General features: G+C 36.1%; 1 protein-coding gene across 1 annotated transcript in view; it reads left to right on the top strand.

Annotated features, from left to right (window-relative positions):
- PLXDC2 (plexin domain containing 2) overlaps positions 1-19,789 on the top strand; it is a 422,459-nt gene that overhangs the window by 357,222 nt on the left and 45,448 nt on the right. Inside the window, exons 11-12 of the mRNA XM_003930659.4 lie at positions 4,484-4,634; positions 6,119-6,157. Coding sequence (XP_003930708.2) covers positions 4,484-4,634; positions 6,119-6,157 — 190 coding nt within the window. The remainder of the gene's footprint in view (positions 1-4,483; positions 4,635-6,118; positions 6,158-19,789) is intronic.

Below are 19,789 nucleotides of genomic sequence, written 5' to 3'. Positions count from 1 at the left end.
AATTTTTCTACCAAATATCTTCTAGGTGTTAGGTTTATATATTTTTTTCTGAATTTTTTTCTTTTTTTTTTTTTTTTTTGAGACGGAGTTTCGCTCTTGTTACCCAGGCTGGAGTGCAATGGCGCGATCTCGGCTCACCGCAACCTCCGCCTCCTGGGTTCAGGCAATTCTCCTGCCTCTGCCTCCTGAGTAGCTGGGATTACAGACACGCACCACCATGCCCAGCTCATTTTTTGTATTTTTATTAGAGACGGGGTTTCACCATGTTGACCAGGATGGTCTCGATCTCTTGACCTCGTGATCCACCCGCCTCGGCCTCCCAAAATGCTGGGATTACAGGCTTGAGCCACCGCGCCCGGCCTCTGAATGTTTTAAAGCTTTGCCTTACACATCAAAATGTATTCCATTTGGAATTGATTTTTATGTATTATATAAGATAGAGATTTAGTTTTGTTGTCGGGGGCGGCGGGGTTCTTGACAGATAGCCAAATTTCAAGCACCATTTATTAAATAAGCCTTCCTATGGGCAATATCTTGCAAAACCACCTCTTTTATGTCTATTTTCTGGCCCCTCCCCTTCTGAAGCTTCCTCAGTACCTAGATCAGTGTCCTATTTTGTTAATTACTATTGTTTTATAAGAAATCTTACTATCTGCAAGACAAATCTCCTTACTTTTTATTCCTCACAAGTGTTCTGGCTATTTTGGGACTTTTGTCCTTCATACAAATTTTAGACTCACCTTGTCAAGATCTGTAATCCGTCAATAAATGCACCTTATTAACATTTTTATTGGAAATACATGGAATCCTGAATTATATCACATTTCCTAATTATGGAGACTTTATTGATTTCTAAACTAATTATCATCTGAGAACATGTTATGATCTTTAAAGTTGATTGGAAATTTTTTATGAACTAGTACATGGGAAATTTGTACAAATGGTCTATGTGTGTTCAAGAAAAATGTGTGTTTTCTTGTTGGTTGGGTGTCAAACTTGATAAATGTGCTGTTCAGCTATACTTCTCCACTCTCTTTATTTTTACCTTCTTAGTTCTTTGAGGGCTTGACATTTTCATCTTCTCTTATTTTTAAACCTCTATTTTATGTAATCTGTTTCCTTATTTCTCTGTGCTGTATTTTGGGCAATCTCTTCAGATATACTTACCAGTTTATTAATTATTTCTTCATCTTGTTTGATTTTTTATATAATCTATTCAATGAAGTAGAAATTCCAACCAATTTTTCATTTCTAAAATTTAAATTTGAAACTTATTAAATTTGCCAAGTATTTTATAGTTTCCTGTGAACAGTTCATTTCTAAATTTTATCTTTTATGGTTTTAAATATTCCATGTATGATTTTTATATATTCCATATTGGATGATCCCATTATCTAAGGTTTTGGTGATCTAAATAGTTTGTTCATTGTTTTTGCTGAGTCTTTGTCAGACAGCTATTTTTATTTCTTTCTTAGTGTGTATTTGTCTGTTCCTTTTCTAACATCTAAATAGGTAGTGCTTTCCACCAAAGAGGATTTGATGATGGGATCCTCAGGATTTATCCTAAGTCTCTGTCTTTATGTGAGGAAGAGAAGTTCAGATTTATCTCCCCAGTCTACTGCTGCTACAAGGCTTGTTCTCTTCAGAGCAATATTGATTTTGGCTACCTCAGGGCAAAGTCTGCTTTTTTACTTCCCTAAATGTATACAGCTCCTACTGTCTTTATAGCACATAGCTTTTGCTTTGTTTTATTTTTTAAGCGGGGAATGGAATAGACAATGGAAAGGCACCATTGGGGATATTCTTTGCTTCCTGCAAATTCTAATGCTTTAAAATTCAAGTTTTATTTAGAATCTGTTTGTTTTGTAACAGGAGTGCTATTTAGTTTCTTAGTCTGCCTTTACTTCCAAAAGAAATCTGAGTCAGGAGTTCACCTTAAATGTTTGGATGTTTACTGAACATTAGATCCTGTTTACTGAATATTAGGTCCTGTTCATTGACAATAGAAACACAAGGAGAGAATAATATATGGCAAGTTCCAATCCAGGCTCCTTGAGTTTGAGATGTCTGTGACATTCACATACATATACCTGGTCAACAGATGACTTCTGGGGCCTGAAATACAATAGAGAAATGTGGACTGGAAATACAGATTTATGAATAATCAACATAAAGATGTTCATTGCAGTCATGGGTGTGGAGGACATTGCAAAAGATAATGCATAGAATAAAGTAACAAATCAAAAATAATCCATTAGAACCACCCCAACACTTAAGGCATTGACGTAAAAAAGAAATTGAGATGGCGTTGTGAGGGAGGTAATCAGAACATTGAGGAGACCAAGAAGAGAGTGCACATCCACACCATAGACTGAGGAGGTATTAGTAGGACATCATGGAAGATGTAGAAGCTGCTTAGACATTTAGAAACATTGGTATGAGAAATTTCAACTCAGTTGGATTAGAAAAGAGCAAGATTTTCATAAATGGGGAAGCTGGGAGTCTGAGAAGACCAAGGCGGACTGACCTCTCTTGAATACGACTGTGAAGGAATGGAGGGAAAGCACTATAATGTCAGGATACAGTGAGAGAAGAGAAAGGACTGAGTTTGCAAAGTAAGATTAGGCACGCTTGTGTACCTTTAAGTGCTGTTGGTAAGAAGCCAGCAGAGAATTATTGTAGAGAAAGGACTATGATCACATGAGCAAATTCACAATACCTGTGAAGGTGGGCTGAGTTGGGCTAGGACATAGGTTGAAAGAATGGCCGTAAGGAAAGGTCCCCATCCATTATTACGAAGGAAAGAATAGGTCAGCCTAGAGTCAAGTAAGTATGCTGATTCACAAAGAAATTTAAAGAAATCTTGCTGATCATGTCTCTTTATCAAGGAAATGAAAGGCGTAAAACTGGGAGAATCATGATGGGATTGCAGTGTTCAGTAAAGTGGAGAGAGTTTGAAATTCATACTGAGCATAATGGGAGAGGTGATTAGCAAGACACAGCAGTGCTGCCAAGTGGTGTAGACAGCCTGGCTGAGGAAGCAGGAGATGAGTTTGTGGAACCCCCATGGCGGCTCTGTGTGGTTATTCTCCAGCTGTGCCTGGCCCTGGAGCAGGCAGAGAAAAGGCAGATCTTTTACCATATTGGGGATGTTCTTTAAAGATGTTGTAGAAAAAAACAAGCTAAACAGAAGAGAGAGCAAGACACTTGCAGCTATTGAAATGAGAGTTTGAAATGGTGGGGGAAGAAAGAAACTGAAAAAAAGAAAATCATTTTGCTAAGCTTTCTACGTAGCCAAAGTATAAGAAGAATGGGAGTTCACAGGTGCAGGGATAGATTGAAAAAGGATCATGGAGCTTACGATTTCAGATCTAAAACATTTTCCAGTACAGATAGAGTCCAGGGTGTGGGGATGGCAACTAAAGTGGTATCTGAAAGGGACTCATTCGATTAATGGGGCTCAGAGGGTGCAGGAACTGGAATTTGGGGAATTAAGTGAGACCCTGATATGTTTGGACTTGAAGTGGAGAGTAAACCTGTTAAATATCCTATTGAGGAAAGGAGGCTGTCTCAGGAATCTTCATTAACAAGAGGAGAGGTGCCTAGCACTCCACTGATGAGAGCAGTTTAAGAAAGATATTTATTTAACAATAATTTTTAAATGTGGGATGAGAACCACTCATGTGCAGTATAATTATTTTCTATTCAAGGCCCACCAGTGAGGGGGAGTCCATTGAGGCACAGAAGATGGGTAGAAACACCAACTTCTAAGCTATGAAAGTTTGGATGTTGGAGGTTGTTACCAGTGAAGGTTGTAGGATTTCTTTTCACAAATTAGGAATTTCAAGGGCAGTATGTCCCTTTTCCTGATGTTTTCAATATAGCTCTATTAGAAAGAAGATAGACTGAGTGGTTACAGGAGTTCTGTTCAATCCTTTTCTTATGTGATTTTGAATATTTCATAAAGGAAAACAAAATTTTAGGCATTCAGTCAACTTGTGACAGATGACTTTTGAAGCAATGAAGTAGTATGGGGAAGTTAGCAAATATTTTGGATTTAGCATTTTTGGTTTGATGTGAAAGGAATGTACATTTTCTTCACAAACTTGAGTATGTTTTAAACCTTATCTTTATGCACTTGTTTTTCTTCTAGTATAAATTTTCCCTTTTGACAGTGCATCCTTTATAAATATACCAATGTAAAATTTAGGGCAAGATAAATAGTAATATGAAAGTTTAACAGCAGTAAGTGATGAAACCTAAATATGTAAAAATGGAAATGCCTTGTTACATCCATCTTTTTCTCTTTCCTATTTTGTAAACTTCATAAGTTAGGAAAATCATATAATTTTGTGCAAAAGTAATTTATTCTTTGTCTTGATGTGAGAAGCTTTTGTGCTTTACAGCCCAGCTTCTTTGATATAAGATCTTAAAATAGACATGTGATTACTCAATTTGTTTTCCTTTTCATTTCTCTTACTAGTCAAAGGAGAAGATGTGTGAGAATACAGAACCAGCGGAAACTTCTTCTCCAACCACCACAACCATACGAGCAACAACCACCCAGTTCAGGGTCTTAACCACAACCAGAAGAACAGTGACTTCCCAGCTCCCCACCAGCCTCCCGACAGAAGGTGCCCAACAGATAGTTTGCTTTTTCTTCCTGAAGGAAGGAAAAATCACTGTGTTGACATGCACTAGAATAGCTCCTACTCTCTATATCTCTCTAAAGTTATTCTTTGGCAAACAGGGATTTCTAAGGGATTTCTAATGGGGGAAAAGGACAACATTATTATGAACTAAAAGTATATGCTGGGATTCTTTTAATGCCCTGTGCCTTTTTTTTTTTTTAAGATATAGCTTTTACCATTGATTCTGGCTTCTTATCCTATCCTTCCTAGAAAATAAGTACAGATTTCTTTCTATGTGGCTAAATTTTGTAGTAAACAAATCCAACTTCACAATCACAGGTTAGAAAGGCAAATGCCTATAAAATTTTCATTGATTCTGGATTCTGAACAATAGATAGTTCTATTCATGTTTAATTCTAATGTTTTCCAGAATGCAGTCAATAAAATATGTCCGTATAGTCTATAACCTATACAGGGACACTGTATGTGTCATAGAAATTGTCCTTGAAAAATATATCCTCTTCTAGGGAAGGCAGAAATACTAGACAGTGTTAATGCTTGGGTGGAGCTCAGGAGGAAAAAGGTGTATTACCCAACATATGATAATTTTCTATTCTGAATGATACCATCAGGAGGGAGTGGGCAGAAACATGAGACTGGTCACAAATCAGGTTTGAGGGGGATAAACAAGTGTTACTTGTTTATTGTTATAAGCCTCGCTTTCTTTGGCTTGAATAGGAAATTAAATTAAATTTGGAACCTTTGCTTTTAATTGGAATTTAATTTGATATAATAAGCTAAACTGGAATAAAGTGGCATAGAGGGCGGCTGCTAAGTGCATTTTACTGCTTTCATAAGCAACATTATACTTCCATCCATATTATTTTGGCTAATTATATTAAAGCCCATGAAAATATTTCTATAATTTAAACCCTACCCTTTAAAGTCAAATATAATCACTGAAACAGCCATAGCCGACATTTTGTTTGGTCAGGATAAGATCTCTTTATATAGAATTTTGGTCATCTTTTCTAGCAGTGAATCAACATTTAACTTTTGGAGTTGAACTTGTAAATATTGACAAATCTTAGACTATCACAATTAATTTGGAATGTCCTTGATACTGATTTTTAAAAATGAATAAATAAGGTCGTAACTATAGGTTCTAATTGCAATAAGTGATTTTAGAGAATTAAAAATAGTTGCATTTTAAGTTTTAATTATAAGTGTTTACTTCTCTTGTAGATCTTAAGAATCATTCAAGATGTCACCAAAATCTTGACTTTACAATCTCTTTAGGGAAGTTTAGATCTATCTAATGTAAAGCAAGGACTTGCTGTCATTGTTCTAGAAATCACCTCAATAAATTGTCAAAAATCTAGTCATGTTTCAATCAAGGCAGTTGGTAGACAATCACTAGTCATGAGATTTGTGTTTCTTTGAAATCAGTCGTCTTCTGTTATAATAACTTTGAATTTCTCTTCCAGATGATACCAAGATAGCACTACATCTAAAAGACAATGGAGGTAGGAATGGACACTTTTCTTTCATAAACATTTTTAGATATGAATTCATTTCATTTATTTTGGTATGAGAAAGACCATATGGGCTTCTAAATAAAAGGTGAGGTTGTGTTTTATTCTCTGTTGGCATTTAACATGTGAAGAAGTCAGTGGGTTGGCTTCAAAGTGAAATGAAATCCTCATCCTTGTATTTGTCTATAAAACTATGTGACACCAATTACCACTGATAAGGTGGAATATTCAACCACACATCTTGGTATTCTTTGCTGTTCTACTCCTTGTTGTATTATAGTTGTGTGTAGTTATCTACACAACTACATGTATTGCGTTCAATTGCGTTTCACTAAATTGTCTGCTTGGTCAGCACCTTCTATGCATAAAATTAAGAAACAGAGCCCTAAGTATGAAAATACATTGCGTAGGTCTTTTTATCTGTTCTTCAAAGCAAAGAACAAAAATTACATACTTGAAAGAATATCTTGTTGGCAACATACTTAAAGGTTTTCCAAGACAATTTAGAAATACCTATAAAGGTACTCGAAAATTTTAGGGAAAAATAGTTTTATTGAGACAATATAGTGAGTGACATTGATTACGTTTTTAGAAATAGAACTTGTTCCTTTTAAACTATGTTGGCCCATGTATGCTGGATCTTAATAGAAGAGATCTTCATTAGTAATTGTTTATTTAGCTCACGGAAAGGATGTCTCCTTCTTGGCAGCATATGTTATGTAAATGGGAGCATGTTTTGACATTGATCTAGGCATGGTTTGTCTTTAAAGCCCTAGGCGATTTCTTGAGTAAGTCAAAATCCAATATATACATTGTTAGGCTTGTTTTTCTCTATAATAGTAGAGAATAGTTTCTAAATCCCTCAGTTTAGGTTAAGTAGCTAATACTTCTATGCCTTTTCAGGACATGGTGTATATCTATGTATGTCTTTAGGGTTTATATCAATCTGTCTGAACAAGAGACCAGTTAGTTAGCCTGTTCATAAATACCATTATTATATCAATTTCTCTTTGTCTTGCATCTGTTTTATAGTGTTTTATTTCATTCATTTCTTATTCATCATTGTATTAATTTAGTAAGTGGATAGATTTACAAATGACCATCTGCAAAATATATATTAGCTAGAAATAAATTAAAATCTTAGGGCTTAAAGGGACTTTAGCAATCCTTCAATTCAGAATTTCCCAGAGGAGGATGTTAGTAGCATGCGGACATAAGCCCTAGCGTTGGGGTTACGTCATTCTGAGGGAAGAGATGGGGTATGAAGTGGATGGAACTGGGGAGGAGTCCCCAGGAGACTTCACTTTTACTTTAAATGTTAATCTGGGTTGTCATTATTTGGACATTTGTTAGATTTTTCTCTCTGCTTTCTCTCTTCTTCCTTCCTTTGCCTCTTTATTTTGTTTACCTAAAATATTCTATGCTGCTAACAGCAAAAAACAAAGGATTCTTATGATCAAATAGATATGAGAGACTCAGGGTGAAAAAAAAAGATATTTTCTTGCTGGAGAACTGATCATTCATTCATTCATTGATTTCTGCTCAGTGCTTGCTCATTGCCAAGCATTGTTGCTGACTTGGGGCTACAGGAGTGAACAAGGCTTAGACAAATCTCTGCTTTCAGAGTACATGCATCCTGAATAATCTTCAAGATGGTTATAAAGATGATTATAAAGAATACTGGCATTTCTCCACTGCTCTTAACTTTTTTTTTTTTTTTTTTTTTTTTTTTGAGACAGAGTTTCACTCTTTGTTACCCAGGCTTGAATGCAGTGGCACAATCTCAACTCACTGCAACCTCCACCTCCGGGGTTTAAGCGATCCTCCTGCCTCAGTCTCCTGAGTAGCTGGGATTACAGGCACCCACCACCATGCCCAGCTAATTTTTGTATTTTTAGTAGAAACGGGTTTCACCATGTTGGCCAGGCTGGTCTCAAACTCCTGACCTCAGGTGATCTGCCTGCCTCAGCCTCCCAAAGTGCTGGGATTACAGGCATGAGCAACTGCACCCGTCCAATACTTTTTTATGAGTAGCTTGTCATAGACTTAATGCTTTTTGGAACATACTTTGATAAAGAGTTTTCTAGAATATTACCAATTAACCCAATGAAAATATTTAGTTTTGTTTGAGCCATCAAAGAATCATAAAACTTTGAAGATTTTCTTAAATTCATGCCTTATGATGCTAAGAAATTGTTAAGCAAATCCTATAACCTAACTGTAGGATTTTTGGTGTACTATAGAGTCAACCATTGGATTCTCAGATATTGACATAATTGATATGCAGCAGGCATTCATGAGAATTCCAAAATATTGCAATAAGACTTCAAATTCTTTTTATGTCTATGGTTGCTAATAAAGCACTTTTCCTAAAAACATTCAAGTGCAATTAGAACAGACCAACCTGACAACTATTAAGATAAATGTTTCCTCTAAAGAGTACTTAAGTGGAAGTCACGCATTGCTTTTTACAGCATCCTTACTAAGTTAGTGTGCTGTTGTTTTTTATTTTGTGGAATGTGGAGCTGCAGGAAGGATTGCCAGTGTAAATCTAACTTCCTGAGTTAATTAAGCATGTTGAAAACAATTCAGAATTGTCCTTTTACTCCAGTTTAGTAAACATTTCTGCAAGATTGAGGTAATAATGAATAAGTATGCCTAACTTAATATTTTCTAACTTTTACTGAGGTCGATTTTTTAAAATATGCAAGCTAATGAATTTTTTAAATTTCTCTGCATTGTTGCAAAGAATTTTAGCACATTTGATTTCTTGATTTACGGTTCAATTGGACAGCTGTTTTTTAAAATAAATTTTATTGTGTATATTTGATGTTTACAACATGAATTTATGGGACTACATATAGAAAATATCACGGTTACAATAATAAAGCAGATTGACAGGTCTGTCATCTCACATAGTTACTTTTTTGGTGACTAATTGGCTGTTCTTAAAAGCATTTTTATTTAGGTGTTTTTACTTTTCTGGAAAAAGGATGACATTTTTCTAAGTAGCTAATAAGTAGCTAGAAGCAAATGACTGACTTACCCTACATTGTCTTATTTAGTTATTGCATTACATTCTCTCTGAGTGTTTCTGGGTCATTTCCATGGGTTAAAGTGGTGGATTTTCTTAGCGAAATCCACTGCTGACATGATTTTACATTCAGTTTCCAGGAGATTTTTCTTTCATCTTTGATATGAAAGCATAAAATACTTCTGAGCAGCTGGACACCTAAGTCACGCAACAGGGTTTCTCACTGAGAGGACCCAGACTGAGTTACAATCTGCTAAGTCACTCTTGATGAATCTTCATTTGTGCAGTGAGTTTCCTGATACATTTAAATTAGGTCCAGTTGGAAGCTCTTGAATTTCAGAATAGTTATTTGATTGGAAAAGTTGTATTAGTCTTCAAAGTTGAGTGGAAAGTCTAAGCTCTCTAAATAATTTGGAAAAAGGAACATGAAAAAATTGAAACAAAGAGAATGATAGCTAATAAATTTAGGTCTCTTTAGTAAGATAAAGCTTTGATTGACCATTGAAATGGCTTCTTCTAAAAACGCAGATGATCCAATGCAGAGCCAGGTGTGGTGGCATAGGCCTGTAATGCCAGTTACTCCAGAGGCTGAGGCAGGAGGATTGCTTAAACCCAGGAGTTCAAGGCCAAACTGGGTAACATAGCAAGACCCTGTCTAAAAAAACACCAAAAATTAAATTTAAAAAATCATAAGAAGATCTTATGTAAAGACATCATTTTATCCCCAACTGAAATATTGCTAGTTATATGTTTGTAATATTAAGTTTAGAATAATATGTAATTATAATCAAATAGTTTATCTATCTCTTGTTTATGTGTAAAACAGAAGAGGAGGAAGAAGAGGAGGAAGGAGAATGTTTATTGAGTATTTACTGTGTCCCAGGCATCATTCTAAATGCTATACCTACATTAACTCTTTTACTTCACATAACACCCCTGAGTTGGTCTATTATTATTTATGCTTTCTAGACAAGGAAAAAGAGGTCCAAAAAGGTTAAGTTACCTAGCTAGCCCATGGCAGAGCTGGGATGTGAATATATTTAGCCTCGATGCAAATTCCAAGTCTTTAACAACATCATGGTTCACAGAATAGATCTCTTACAATCAAACTTCCCATGGGAAATACCATGATAAGCTATTTTATTTATACCTCCTATATTCTTTCACCTATTCTATAACAGCTGATTATAGTTAAAGCATTTGAAAGTGACAGTTCCTTTTCTCGTGTCATTGTGCATTCATTTCCATTTAATCCTTTCTGTGAAAATCGCAGTGCATTAATTCTCTTGTGTATTTCAGTGTGTTGTCAGAATCCTTGGCATGTATTATCTAAATTACAGGGCTACCCTGTAGTTTTTGCTCAAAATCTGATTTAAGAGTTTTTGAGACTTCTTGGATTCTCTAGAAATGTGGATTTAATTCACCTGTAAGGGTGTCCTAGAATGTATTCTTTTTTTTTTTTTTTTTTTCTGGCTCTGTTGCCCACGCTAGAGTGCAGTGGCACCGTCCTAGCTCACTGCAACCTTTGTCTCCTGGGTTCAAGTGATTTTCCTGCTTCAGCCTCCCAAGTAGTTGGGATTACAGGTGCAAGCCACCGCGCCCGGCTAGTTTTTATATTTTTGGTAGAGACGGGGTTTCGCTGTATTGGCCAGGCTGGTTTTTTTTAAAATGACCTAGCTGTATATTTTAGCAGGTACAACTATTAAACGTCTTCTTTGACATTTGATTAGGTTGCTTCCAAGTGGCACTCACTTCCTAATTAGAAATGTAAATGTCTTCAAGATGTGAATTGGATAAAGTTATACCCAGAGCTGAGAAGAGGTTTGCAAGTTGAATCAATGGCAGGATTTTTAATTGAAAAGTTAAGTCTTCAACCAGATTCAAGTCAGTCTAGCAAATTGAATTGTGCCATTCTGCTACACTACAGATGTTAAAATTATTTCAAGCTCTGAAATCCTGATTCCCCTTCATTATTTGAAATTGGGTGACTGAGATCTATCAAAGTATCAAAAACTGCATTATCTCTTGACTCCTTTAAAGTTTCTTCCCTTTGATCGAGTTAAGGTTTGCTTAAAAAATATTTAAATATAAGTTCTTAATTGTTTATATTATTTAAACTGTCAGCACTCCAAATAAGCATAATGTCTAATACATGTGATAGCATTTTTATCATTTCTTCTTATTGCTGGGAATTTTATGAAACCTAAACTCTAAAAGGCTGCGTTATTAAGTCAGAAGATGGTGTCTCCATCCAGGAGTTACCAAAGTTGATACATTAAGCAGTTTGCAGAACATGATTAAGTTAATTCAGTGGTACAAATCTGCAAGGTGATTGATTTCTAAGGACTAAACAGATATAATTTGAATGAAGTCCTATGGAGTGTCTCGTCTCAATTTTATTTCTGTTGTGTTCAACTTTTTATTTCTGAAGGTATCATAATACTTTTTATCCCAAGATAAAATGTTAGAATTTTATTCTGCCTTTTCCCTGGAATATTTCTAAGGTTGTATTTTTTTTTTTTTTTTACCAAGTCTGTAGTGATAGATCAAGTGTCTAGTGTTTCATTTATCATTCACTCAAATTGTTTTTTGACTTTCATACATAAATCATCAAAGCAACATATCTTTCCCTATTTTTTCTACTTTTCCTTGCTTTTCTTCATATACTTATTTTGTATAGATCACAGTCCTATAAGCAAAGGGAAGCTGTTATTTCATTTTGACAGGCTATTGAATACCGATCACTTTCTGTTTTTAAAACTGTAAAACGTCTTGGCATTTAGTTTTATGTTTTGCTTTGTCTGACTACTTTCATGGCAGCACTAACCCTCTTCTAAGTATATATGTGTCATTATAGTGAAAAGTTCTACTTTACAATATTAATTTGAGATTTCCCTGAAATTTAAGATTTTTCTCCCAGACTTTTATCTAGAGTTGTGCTTCTTAACCTTTTCTGTATGTTTAAGTCACCTGGTTCCAATCTGAGACGTAATGGTTATTTTATCATTCCAGATTATAACATTTGCTACACTCAGACTGTTCTTTATAACAATTAAATCTTAACCTCCAAAGCTGGAACCAGAGGATCAATATTGTTTTAAATTCCCAGATGATTCCAATGTTAAGTTGAGAATAAATGGTCTGATTTATGTTGCATAAATTTTAAGAACTCTCAGAATCATGGTGGGTGGAGAGTCTTGTTAAAATGCGTATTCTGATATGGTAGTTCCAGAGTGAAGCCCAAATACATTACATTTCTTACAAACACTTTGATAATGCACTTGCCACCAAACCACAGACTACACTTTGAGTGTCAAGAGTTGAATGGATATTTGACCAAACTAAGAATAATGTATTTTCTCTGAATCCACCCATTGGTCCACTGGTCCTCATCTATGCCTCCTGGCTCTCCTGAAACAGTACTTTAGTTGGTGACAACAAGAAATTATCTCTGTCTACATGTAGAAAGTGCATCTTACTCTGCCGAGGAAAGGAATCCAAAAGCATTATATCCATTACACCTCCTGACTCATATATAGTAAGTGAAAATGAGTTCATGTAAGCCAAGCTTGTCCGACCCTCAGCAGCTATTGTTGTGTTACTGTATCTTTTTTATGTATGGTCCAAGACAATTCTTCTTCCAATGTGGCCCAGGGAGGTCAAAAGATTGGACACCCTGATTTAAGGTGTTGACAAATTTACTTGTTTTATAAAGATAGTTACATTTTCTGTATTTTTTGAGCCATATGAAATTGCTGATTTTTACAAACCACTTTGACCTTGAAAAGTTGCAATTTCATTGTTCAGCCTAATCGTTTTACAAATTGTTGTCCAGCACAGGAAAGCAAACTAAAAAGAAAAATCACGTCAGGATATACTTTTTCCCCTGCAGGTTGATTTGTAGATAGAATGTGTAGTTAGAGTTTATTCTGCTGATAGAACTCAGAACAAGATGATATAGCAGATCTTTTCTTAGGAAATGCACACAGATGGCTTCCTTAAAGTAGCTCTAAATGCTCTTTCCATTTGCCATCAGCAAAATGCTTGACCACGTCCCTCTGGAGGATACCTACTTTACTTTACTTTCAGTGCTCATCTCCTGTCTCATTTTCTACCTGCCCTTTTCCTATCAGAAACCAGGACTAGGGAATTTTCTAATGAAGGAAAGAAACTTCCATATACCATTAGATTTTGGAATCCGAGATAAGCTAGGAGTCCCAGGGACAGGTTTTGTGTCACCCAGTATTTCTTGTGCCCCTTCTCAGTGTGTTCTACATGTGTAAAATGATTACTCTTTTTAAAACATGATTTGTCTAGTGATTATGGTAGATGGCCCTCTACTACTAAGATACGTATGTCACTAAAACATTAATTACCTTTGATGCTGAATTGATTCAACTTGGTTTGATTTGCTCAAGAAACATTTCTTCAACTGTTGTGTGCCAGGCCCATTGTTAGGTGATAGAGATGCAAAGATCTACAAGGTCAGATGCCTTTCCTAAAGAAGCAAGTGGCCTAATGGGATGACATAGAGAAGTAAATTGATATTTAAGTATGGCGTGAAGAGTGCAAAGATAGACTCAAGAAAAACTATGGAAGAACAGAGAAGAGGCATCTAAAAATGAAATTACAAGACAGCTTCCCAGAATTGTTGATACTTGACCCGAGTTTTGAAATATGGGTAGGATTTCTGAGAAAAGGAATAGAAGAAAAGAATTTCGGGAAAGGAATTGACACAGAAAGCAGTCCAGAAGCACGGAACATCAAGATCTAGTTGAGTAACTCTAAAGAGCTACCACGTTTGATTTTCCTGGGGTAAAGATATACACATAGTATTTTATGGTTGGTGAGGCTGAGAAGGTGGGCTTATTTCTCAGCCTCACCAGCCATAAAGTATCAAAACAAGTAGGGCTTCAGCATTCATAGTCTTTTATGCCAGGCAACAGAGTTTGAACTTTCAACTGGAGACCTTGGGAACCATTTGTGTCATTTTGATAATGGAGTGTCAGGATGTGTTTTACATGTTTAGTAGTTGACTCTTGAAGTATTGCAGGGAATGGGAGGGATAGGAATAAGACTGAGAAGCCAGAAAATCTAGTTAGGAGGTTATACTAGTAATCAATAGAAGCAATGGTCAGAGGCTAAAATAAAGTAGTGGTTGACAATGGGAATAAAAATAGAGAATGCATATGAGAAGCATTTATTAATGAAGTAAAAGCTGCATAAACTAATGTCTGATTAGATGTGTGATTTTACATCTAGGAAAGTGACTAAGATGGTTCCCGGATATGGGTGTAAGTTGTCTGGGTAGACAATAGTGCCATTGAATAGGAAATACAGGAAAAGAAAGGGGGTAAGCAATGAATTTAATTTGAGCATGTTGATTTTGACATCCAAATGAAAATGTCAGTAGGCATTATTTTATATAAGCCTGAAATTCACTTGAGAAATATAAACTTAAGTTATGAATTTAGGCATCATCAGCATATAAGTGACTGTTGAAGTTAAGGAAATGAATTAGGCATGGGAGCATAGTATAAAGATGAAAAGAGTGGCCAGACATGGTGGCTTACACCTGTAATCCACCCACTTTGGGAGGCCAAAGTGGGTGGATCACCTGAGCTCAGGAGCTCAAGACCAGCCTGGGCAACACAGGGAAACCCCATCTCTACAAAAGAATATAAAAATTAGCCAGGCATAGTGGCACACACCTGTAGTCCTAACTACTGAGTAGGCTGAGGTGGGAGGATCGCTTGAGACTGGGAGGTCGAGGCTGTAGTGAGCCATGATTGCACCACTGCACTCCAGTGTGGGTTAGAGTGAGTCTCCAAAAAAAAGGAAAAAGGAAAAAAGGAAGGAAGGAGACAGAGAAGGAAAGAGGGAGCAAGGGAGAGAAGGAAGGAAGAAGGGAGGGGGGAAGGGAAGGAGGGAGGGAGGGAGAAAGGAAGGAAGGAAGGGTCAAAGACTAGAGAGGAAATACAGCATTTAAGGTTTTTGAATAAAATGAAAAGTGTCATAGAGACAGCAAGAAAACCAAAAGAGTTTGGTACCACAGAAACCAAAGGAGAAGAAAATGTCAAGGAGGAAGTCGTGAGCAGTGTCAATGCTGCAGCCAAGTCAAGTTTAAAAAGCACACACAGAAAACTGACCATGAGATTTGGTGGCATAAAGACATTCGTTGCTCTTGACTGGATTGTATAACAATCCATCATTGTACAATCTCCAGGCAGAGTTTGAGGATTCTGTGGACAATCAAGAAATTGAAGTCCACAAGGACAGACTACTTTTTCAAGAAAAAGGGAAGAAGGGAAGTGGAGATTCTTAATGCCATGTTTACCTGTTGCAAGTGCTGAGGAGAAAGACCCCATAAAGAAGAAAGAGTCAAAAGATGACTGAAAGTGAAGTGATATATCCACAAGCAGGGGTGGGGCCAATCAGCATGCATGAGGGGAGGGAGATGGCGGGGAGAAGTTGAGAGGGTTTCATCTGACATTGCTGTTATTTCCATATGGTAAGACACAAGTAATATGGTGAGAGTGAGTGGAAAGAGGTCAGAGGTCATAGTGTTTAGGAATTGAAAAACCCATAAAACATGAACTAGGAATAGGAAAGAAGCCAACTTCTGATGTGCAAAGGGCCCACCAGGGTGTGTTTGCAGCCTCCTAAACTTGGTAGCATTCCTTGAGGTTGTATGACTTTAACACTAAATTTTTTTCATGCATGCTTGTATCACCCGTGCGTATTGCTCATGTAATATGCTAATCCACTTTAAGCAAAAAAAAAAAAAAAAAAATGGAATTGACGTTGATGACTGATAGAGAAAAAAGATGCTAGTCTCAAAATGGCATAATACTTTAAAGAGAGTAGTTTAAATCATTAGATGGCAAATTTATTTTAATCTTCTTTTAAACAGCTGGGTTTTCAATGACTTACCATTGCTTCCATTAAGACTAATTTTTGCTTTAGTTTTATTCGGCAGAGCTCAAATAATACTGTGCAAGATTTTTAATGTAGCTTGAGTAGCAGTTAAATATTTGAAACTAATTCATAATGGTTTTATAAACTACTGTGCCCAAATGTTATCATTTCATTTACAGTAATATATTAACAACTTGTTGGATAAAGGGTCAACCACAAGTGATTTTAACACATATTAATGTACTCACCAACCACTAAAGAAAAAGAAATGCAAAAACATACAGCTAAAAATTCATTTGAGGAATTTAAATGGAATTCTAAGGAATATTTGTTTAACCTGAAAAAGGTAAGAGAGAAGGAACAATGGACCACATACCAGATGGACACAAAGAAAACAAATAGCAAAATAGCAGACCAAATCCAACCATGCCAGCAACTATTTTAAATGTAAAAAACATAAACACTTCCATTAAAAACATGGGTCATCACACTAACTTTTAAGAAAGCCAGATCCAACTCCATGCTGTATATAAGAAATACATGTGAAAAATAAAGTCAAAGATATAAAATACTTCAAGGTAAAATTCAAAGCCTGGATCTGGGTGCAGTGGCTCATGCCTGTAATCCTAGTACTTTGGGAGACCAAGGCAGAAGGATCACTTGAGTTCAGGAGTTGGATACCAGATTGGCTTACATAGCAAGACTCTGTCTCTACAAAAAAAAACTTAAAAATTAACCAGACATAATGACATGCCTGTAGTCCCAGCTATGTAGATGGCCCAAGACAGGAGGATCACTTGAGCCTGGGAAAAAATTGACATGATCATCTCACTGTGCTCCAGCCTGGGTGACAGAACAGGACCCTGTCTCAAAAAAAAAAAAAAAAAAAAAAATCAAATCCTGTGTTCATCAAAAACTCTTTTAGGAAAATGCAAAGGCAGGTTACAGATAAGAGAAAACGTTTACAGTACGCTTATATTACAAAGGATTTATATCCAGAAAATATAAGTAACTCCTAAAAATTAACAATAAACAATCAAAACCTAAATGGGATAGCATATCATGCTCATTAGGATAGCTAAATACTACACAACACTAATACTGATGAGGATATGGTGTACTTGAAATCTGTACATTGCTGATTGGAATGTGATATTGTACAGTCACTTCAGAAAACTCTTTGGCTGTTATATTATAAAGTTCTGCCCTTTTAAGACAGAATTCCATTTCTGTATATTTACTTTAAAAAGAAAATATATCCACACACACAAAATCACTTCTAAGAGAATATTCATAGCAACTCAAATCATAATTGTCAATAACTGGAAATAGTACAGATGTTCATCAACAGAAGAATAAAATTGAGTGTGTGTTACAAAAAGGACTACTATTCAGCAGAAAAATTATAAACTACTGATACATCCAATACCATGGATGCATCCTAAAACGCTGTTAAACAAAAGATGCCAGACACAGCAGAGTACATGTAGTATGATTCAATTTATGTGAATTTCAAGTAAAATCAAGCTAATCTACAATAATGGAAATCAGCACAGTGGCTGCCTATGCAGTATTGGTCGGGGTGTTAGGATGGACTGTAGGTGAAGACAAGAGAACTTTATGGGAGCATGGAAGAGTTTCATATCTTGATTTGGGTGATGCTTATTTGCTATATACAGTTATAAAAATTTGGCAAATTGTGCATTTAAAATTTATGTATTTCAAGCATGCAAATTGGACTTCTGTAAAAATAAAAAAAAATAAAGAAAAGAGATATTTTGATATGTTGTCATAAACTATAGGTTTTTTCAATTCCCATGAATAAATTCATCCAGGCTTCTTAAAATTCTTAGCCAAAGCAAAAAAAGAAAGAAAGAAAGAAAAAAAGCTTATCCTTAGTGAACCAGCATTTCTAATTAAAAGGCATAAAATTTAACATTTATGACTGTGTGATTATGTTTTGCTTTATTCACAGAATCTTTCCATGTAGTTGATAATAATGATAAAATTATCTAGTAATTATTGAGCTATTAATGATATAACAGGCAGTCTTCTGAGGGCTTTGCATGTTTAACTCACTTAATCCTGACAGCACCCGAAGAAGAAAGTACTATTTGTAATCCCATTTTACACATGAAGTCTCAGAAGCTCAGGGATTTGAGTGATTTGTTGACTTAAAGGTTTATAAGGAATGTAGCTGGTCTACAGCAACAAAGGCTCTGATTTCCAGGCGTGCCCTGTTGTGCTCCATCACCCTGCTGTCTTGCCAGGAGAGTTGCTTCTAATATGGTCCAGTTGAGTATGTAGTCATTTGTTAGCTATTCTCCTATTAAAGCCATCCAGTATCTCAAAAAATATAGCAGCATCAACTTTGCCTAATCATAGAGTTATTTTTATTTATAGTTTTAGAGGCAAGTTCTCACTCTGCCACCCAGGCTGCAGTGCAGTGGTGCAATCATGGCTCGCTGCAGCCTGGAACTCCTGGGCTCAAGCAATCCTCCCACTTCAGCCTCCTGGGTAGCTGGAACTACAGGTGTGAACTACCATGCCTACCTACTTTTTGTTTTTTAAAAAATATTTTTAGATATAGGATCTTGCTATATTGCCCAAGCTAGTCTCTAACTCCTGGCCTCAAGTGCTTCTCTGGCTTTAGCTTCCCAAAGTACTGGGATTACAGATGTGAGCCATTGTGCCTGGCCAGCAAATCACAGAGTTTTAAAGCCCAAGGGAACTTTAATTCTTCTCTAATCCCATCCCCCAACACTTTGAGACCAAAGCCCTTATAACTGTACAACTTGTGTTTAAGTGTCATACGTCCACACATGGGAGTCTGTTTGCAAAGGTAGTTTGGTGGAACAGGTTAGGTCAGGACCAGGGCGCAGTGCCTGGACTAAATGTATTCCACTCTACATTCAACACACAGAGCTTTACATTTCAGGAGACTTGGTGCTCCAGTAGCTAAGGGGCAGTCAGTGTGATAAATACAGTTTTATAATACACATTCTCCTAAGCAGCTTGATTCTGTCCATGTTAAAGGCATTGTTTGAGACATATTTTGCCAGTATTGGTGCAAAACAGTGAAATGCACATACCCTGACCAAGCGTTGCTCAGTGGTTTTATTTTTTTCTTTCTATTCTATGTGGCACAATTTATTAGTTCTGGTAACACAAACTAAAATGAAATTCAAAGCTATACCAGTCTGCCGTTGTTACTTTTGGGTTTGGGGGATTCTTTTTTTTCTTCCAGTTTCTGATTCTGTCTCTCTGAGCAACACAGCACATACATCGAATTCTGCTCATTTACCTTCCTGGAGAGCTACAATACGCATCAAACCACAGCAAAAAGCAAAAGGATTGTATGGTTGTTGAGAACATCAGTGTCTAAGGTTTCAATACTGAGGCACACACACACAGGTTAAATGAGTATCTCTAGCAACTAAATTAATTCATGCTTTCTTGGGAGATCCAAAGGTTTTTAATAATGTTATACATAAATTCATGCACTAAAGAACTTAAGATTGATTAAGTATTCTGCAGTTTTCCAAAGAAGCTGCTTACAGATCACCATTGAAAGGTTGATCTTATTTAGGTAGACTACTAGACCTCAGAAGCTAGGCTTTTGTTTTTCAAATAGTGGCTGCGGATTCTATATGCCATGTCAGAGCTACTGT

This window comes from Saimiri boliviensis, chromosome 8 (assembly GCF_048565385.1).
Source record: "Saimiri boliviensis isolate mSaiBol1 chromosome 8, mSaiBol1.pri, whole genome shotgun sequence".
Taxonomy (NCBI): Eukaryota; Metazoa; Chordata; class Mammalia; order Primates; family Cebidae; genus Saimiri; species Saimiri boliviensis.
The sequence above is the reverse complement of the archived record's forward strand: the minus strand, read 5'-3'. Positions and strand labels throughout refer to the sequence as shown.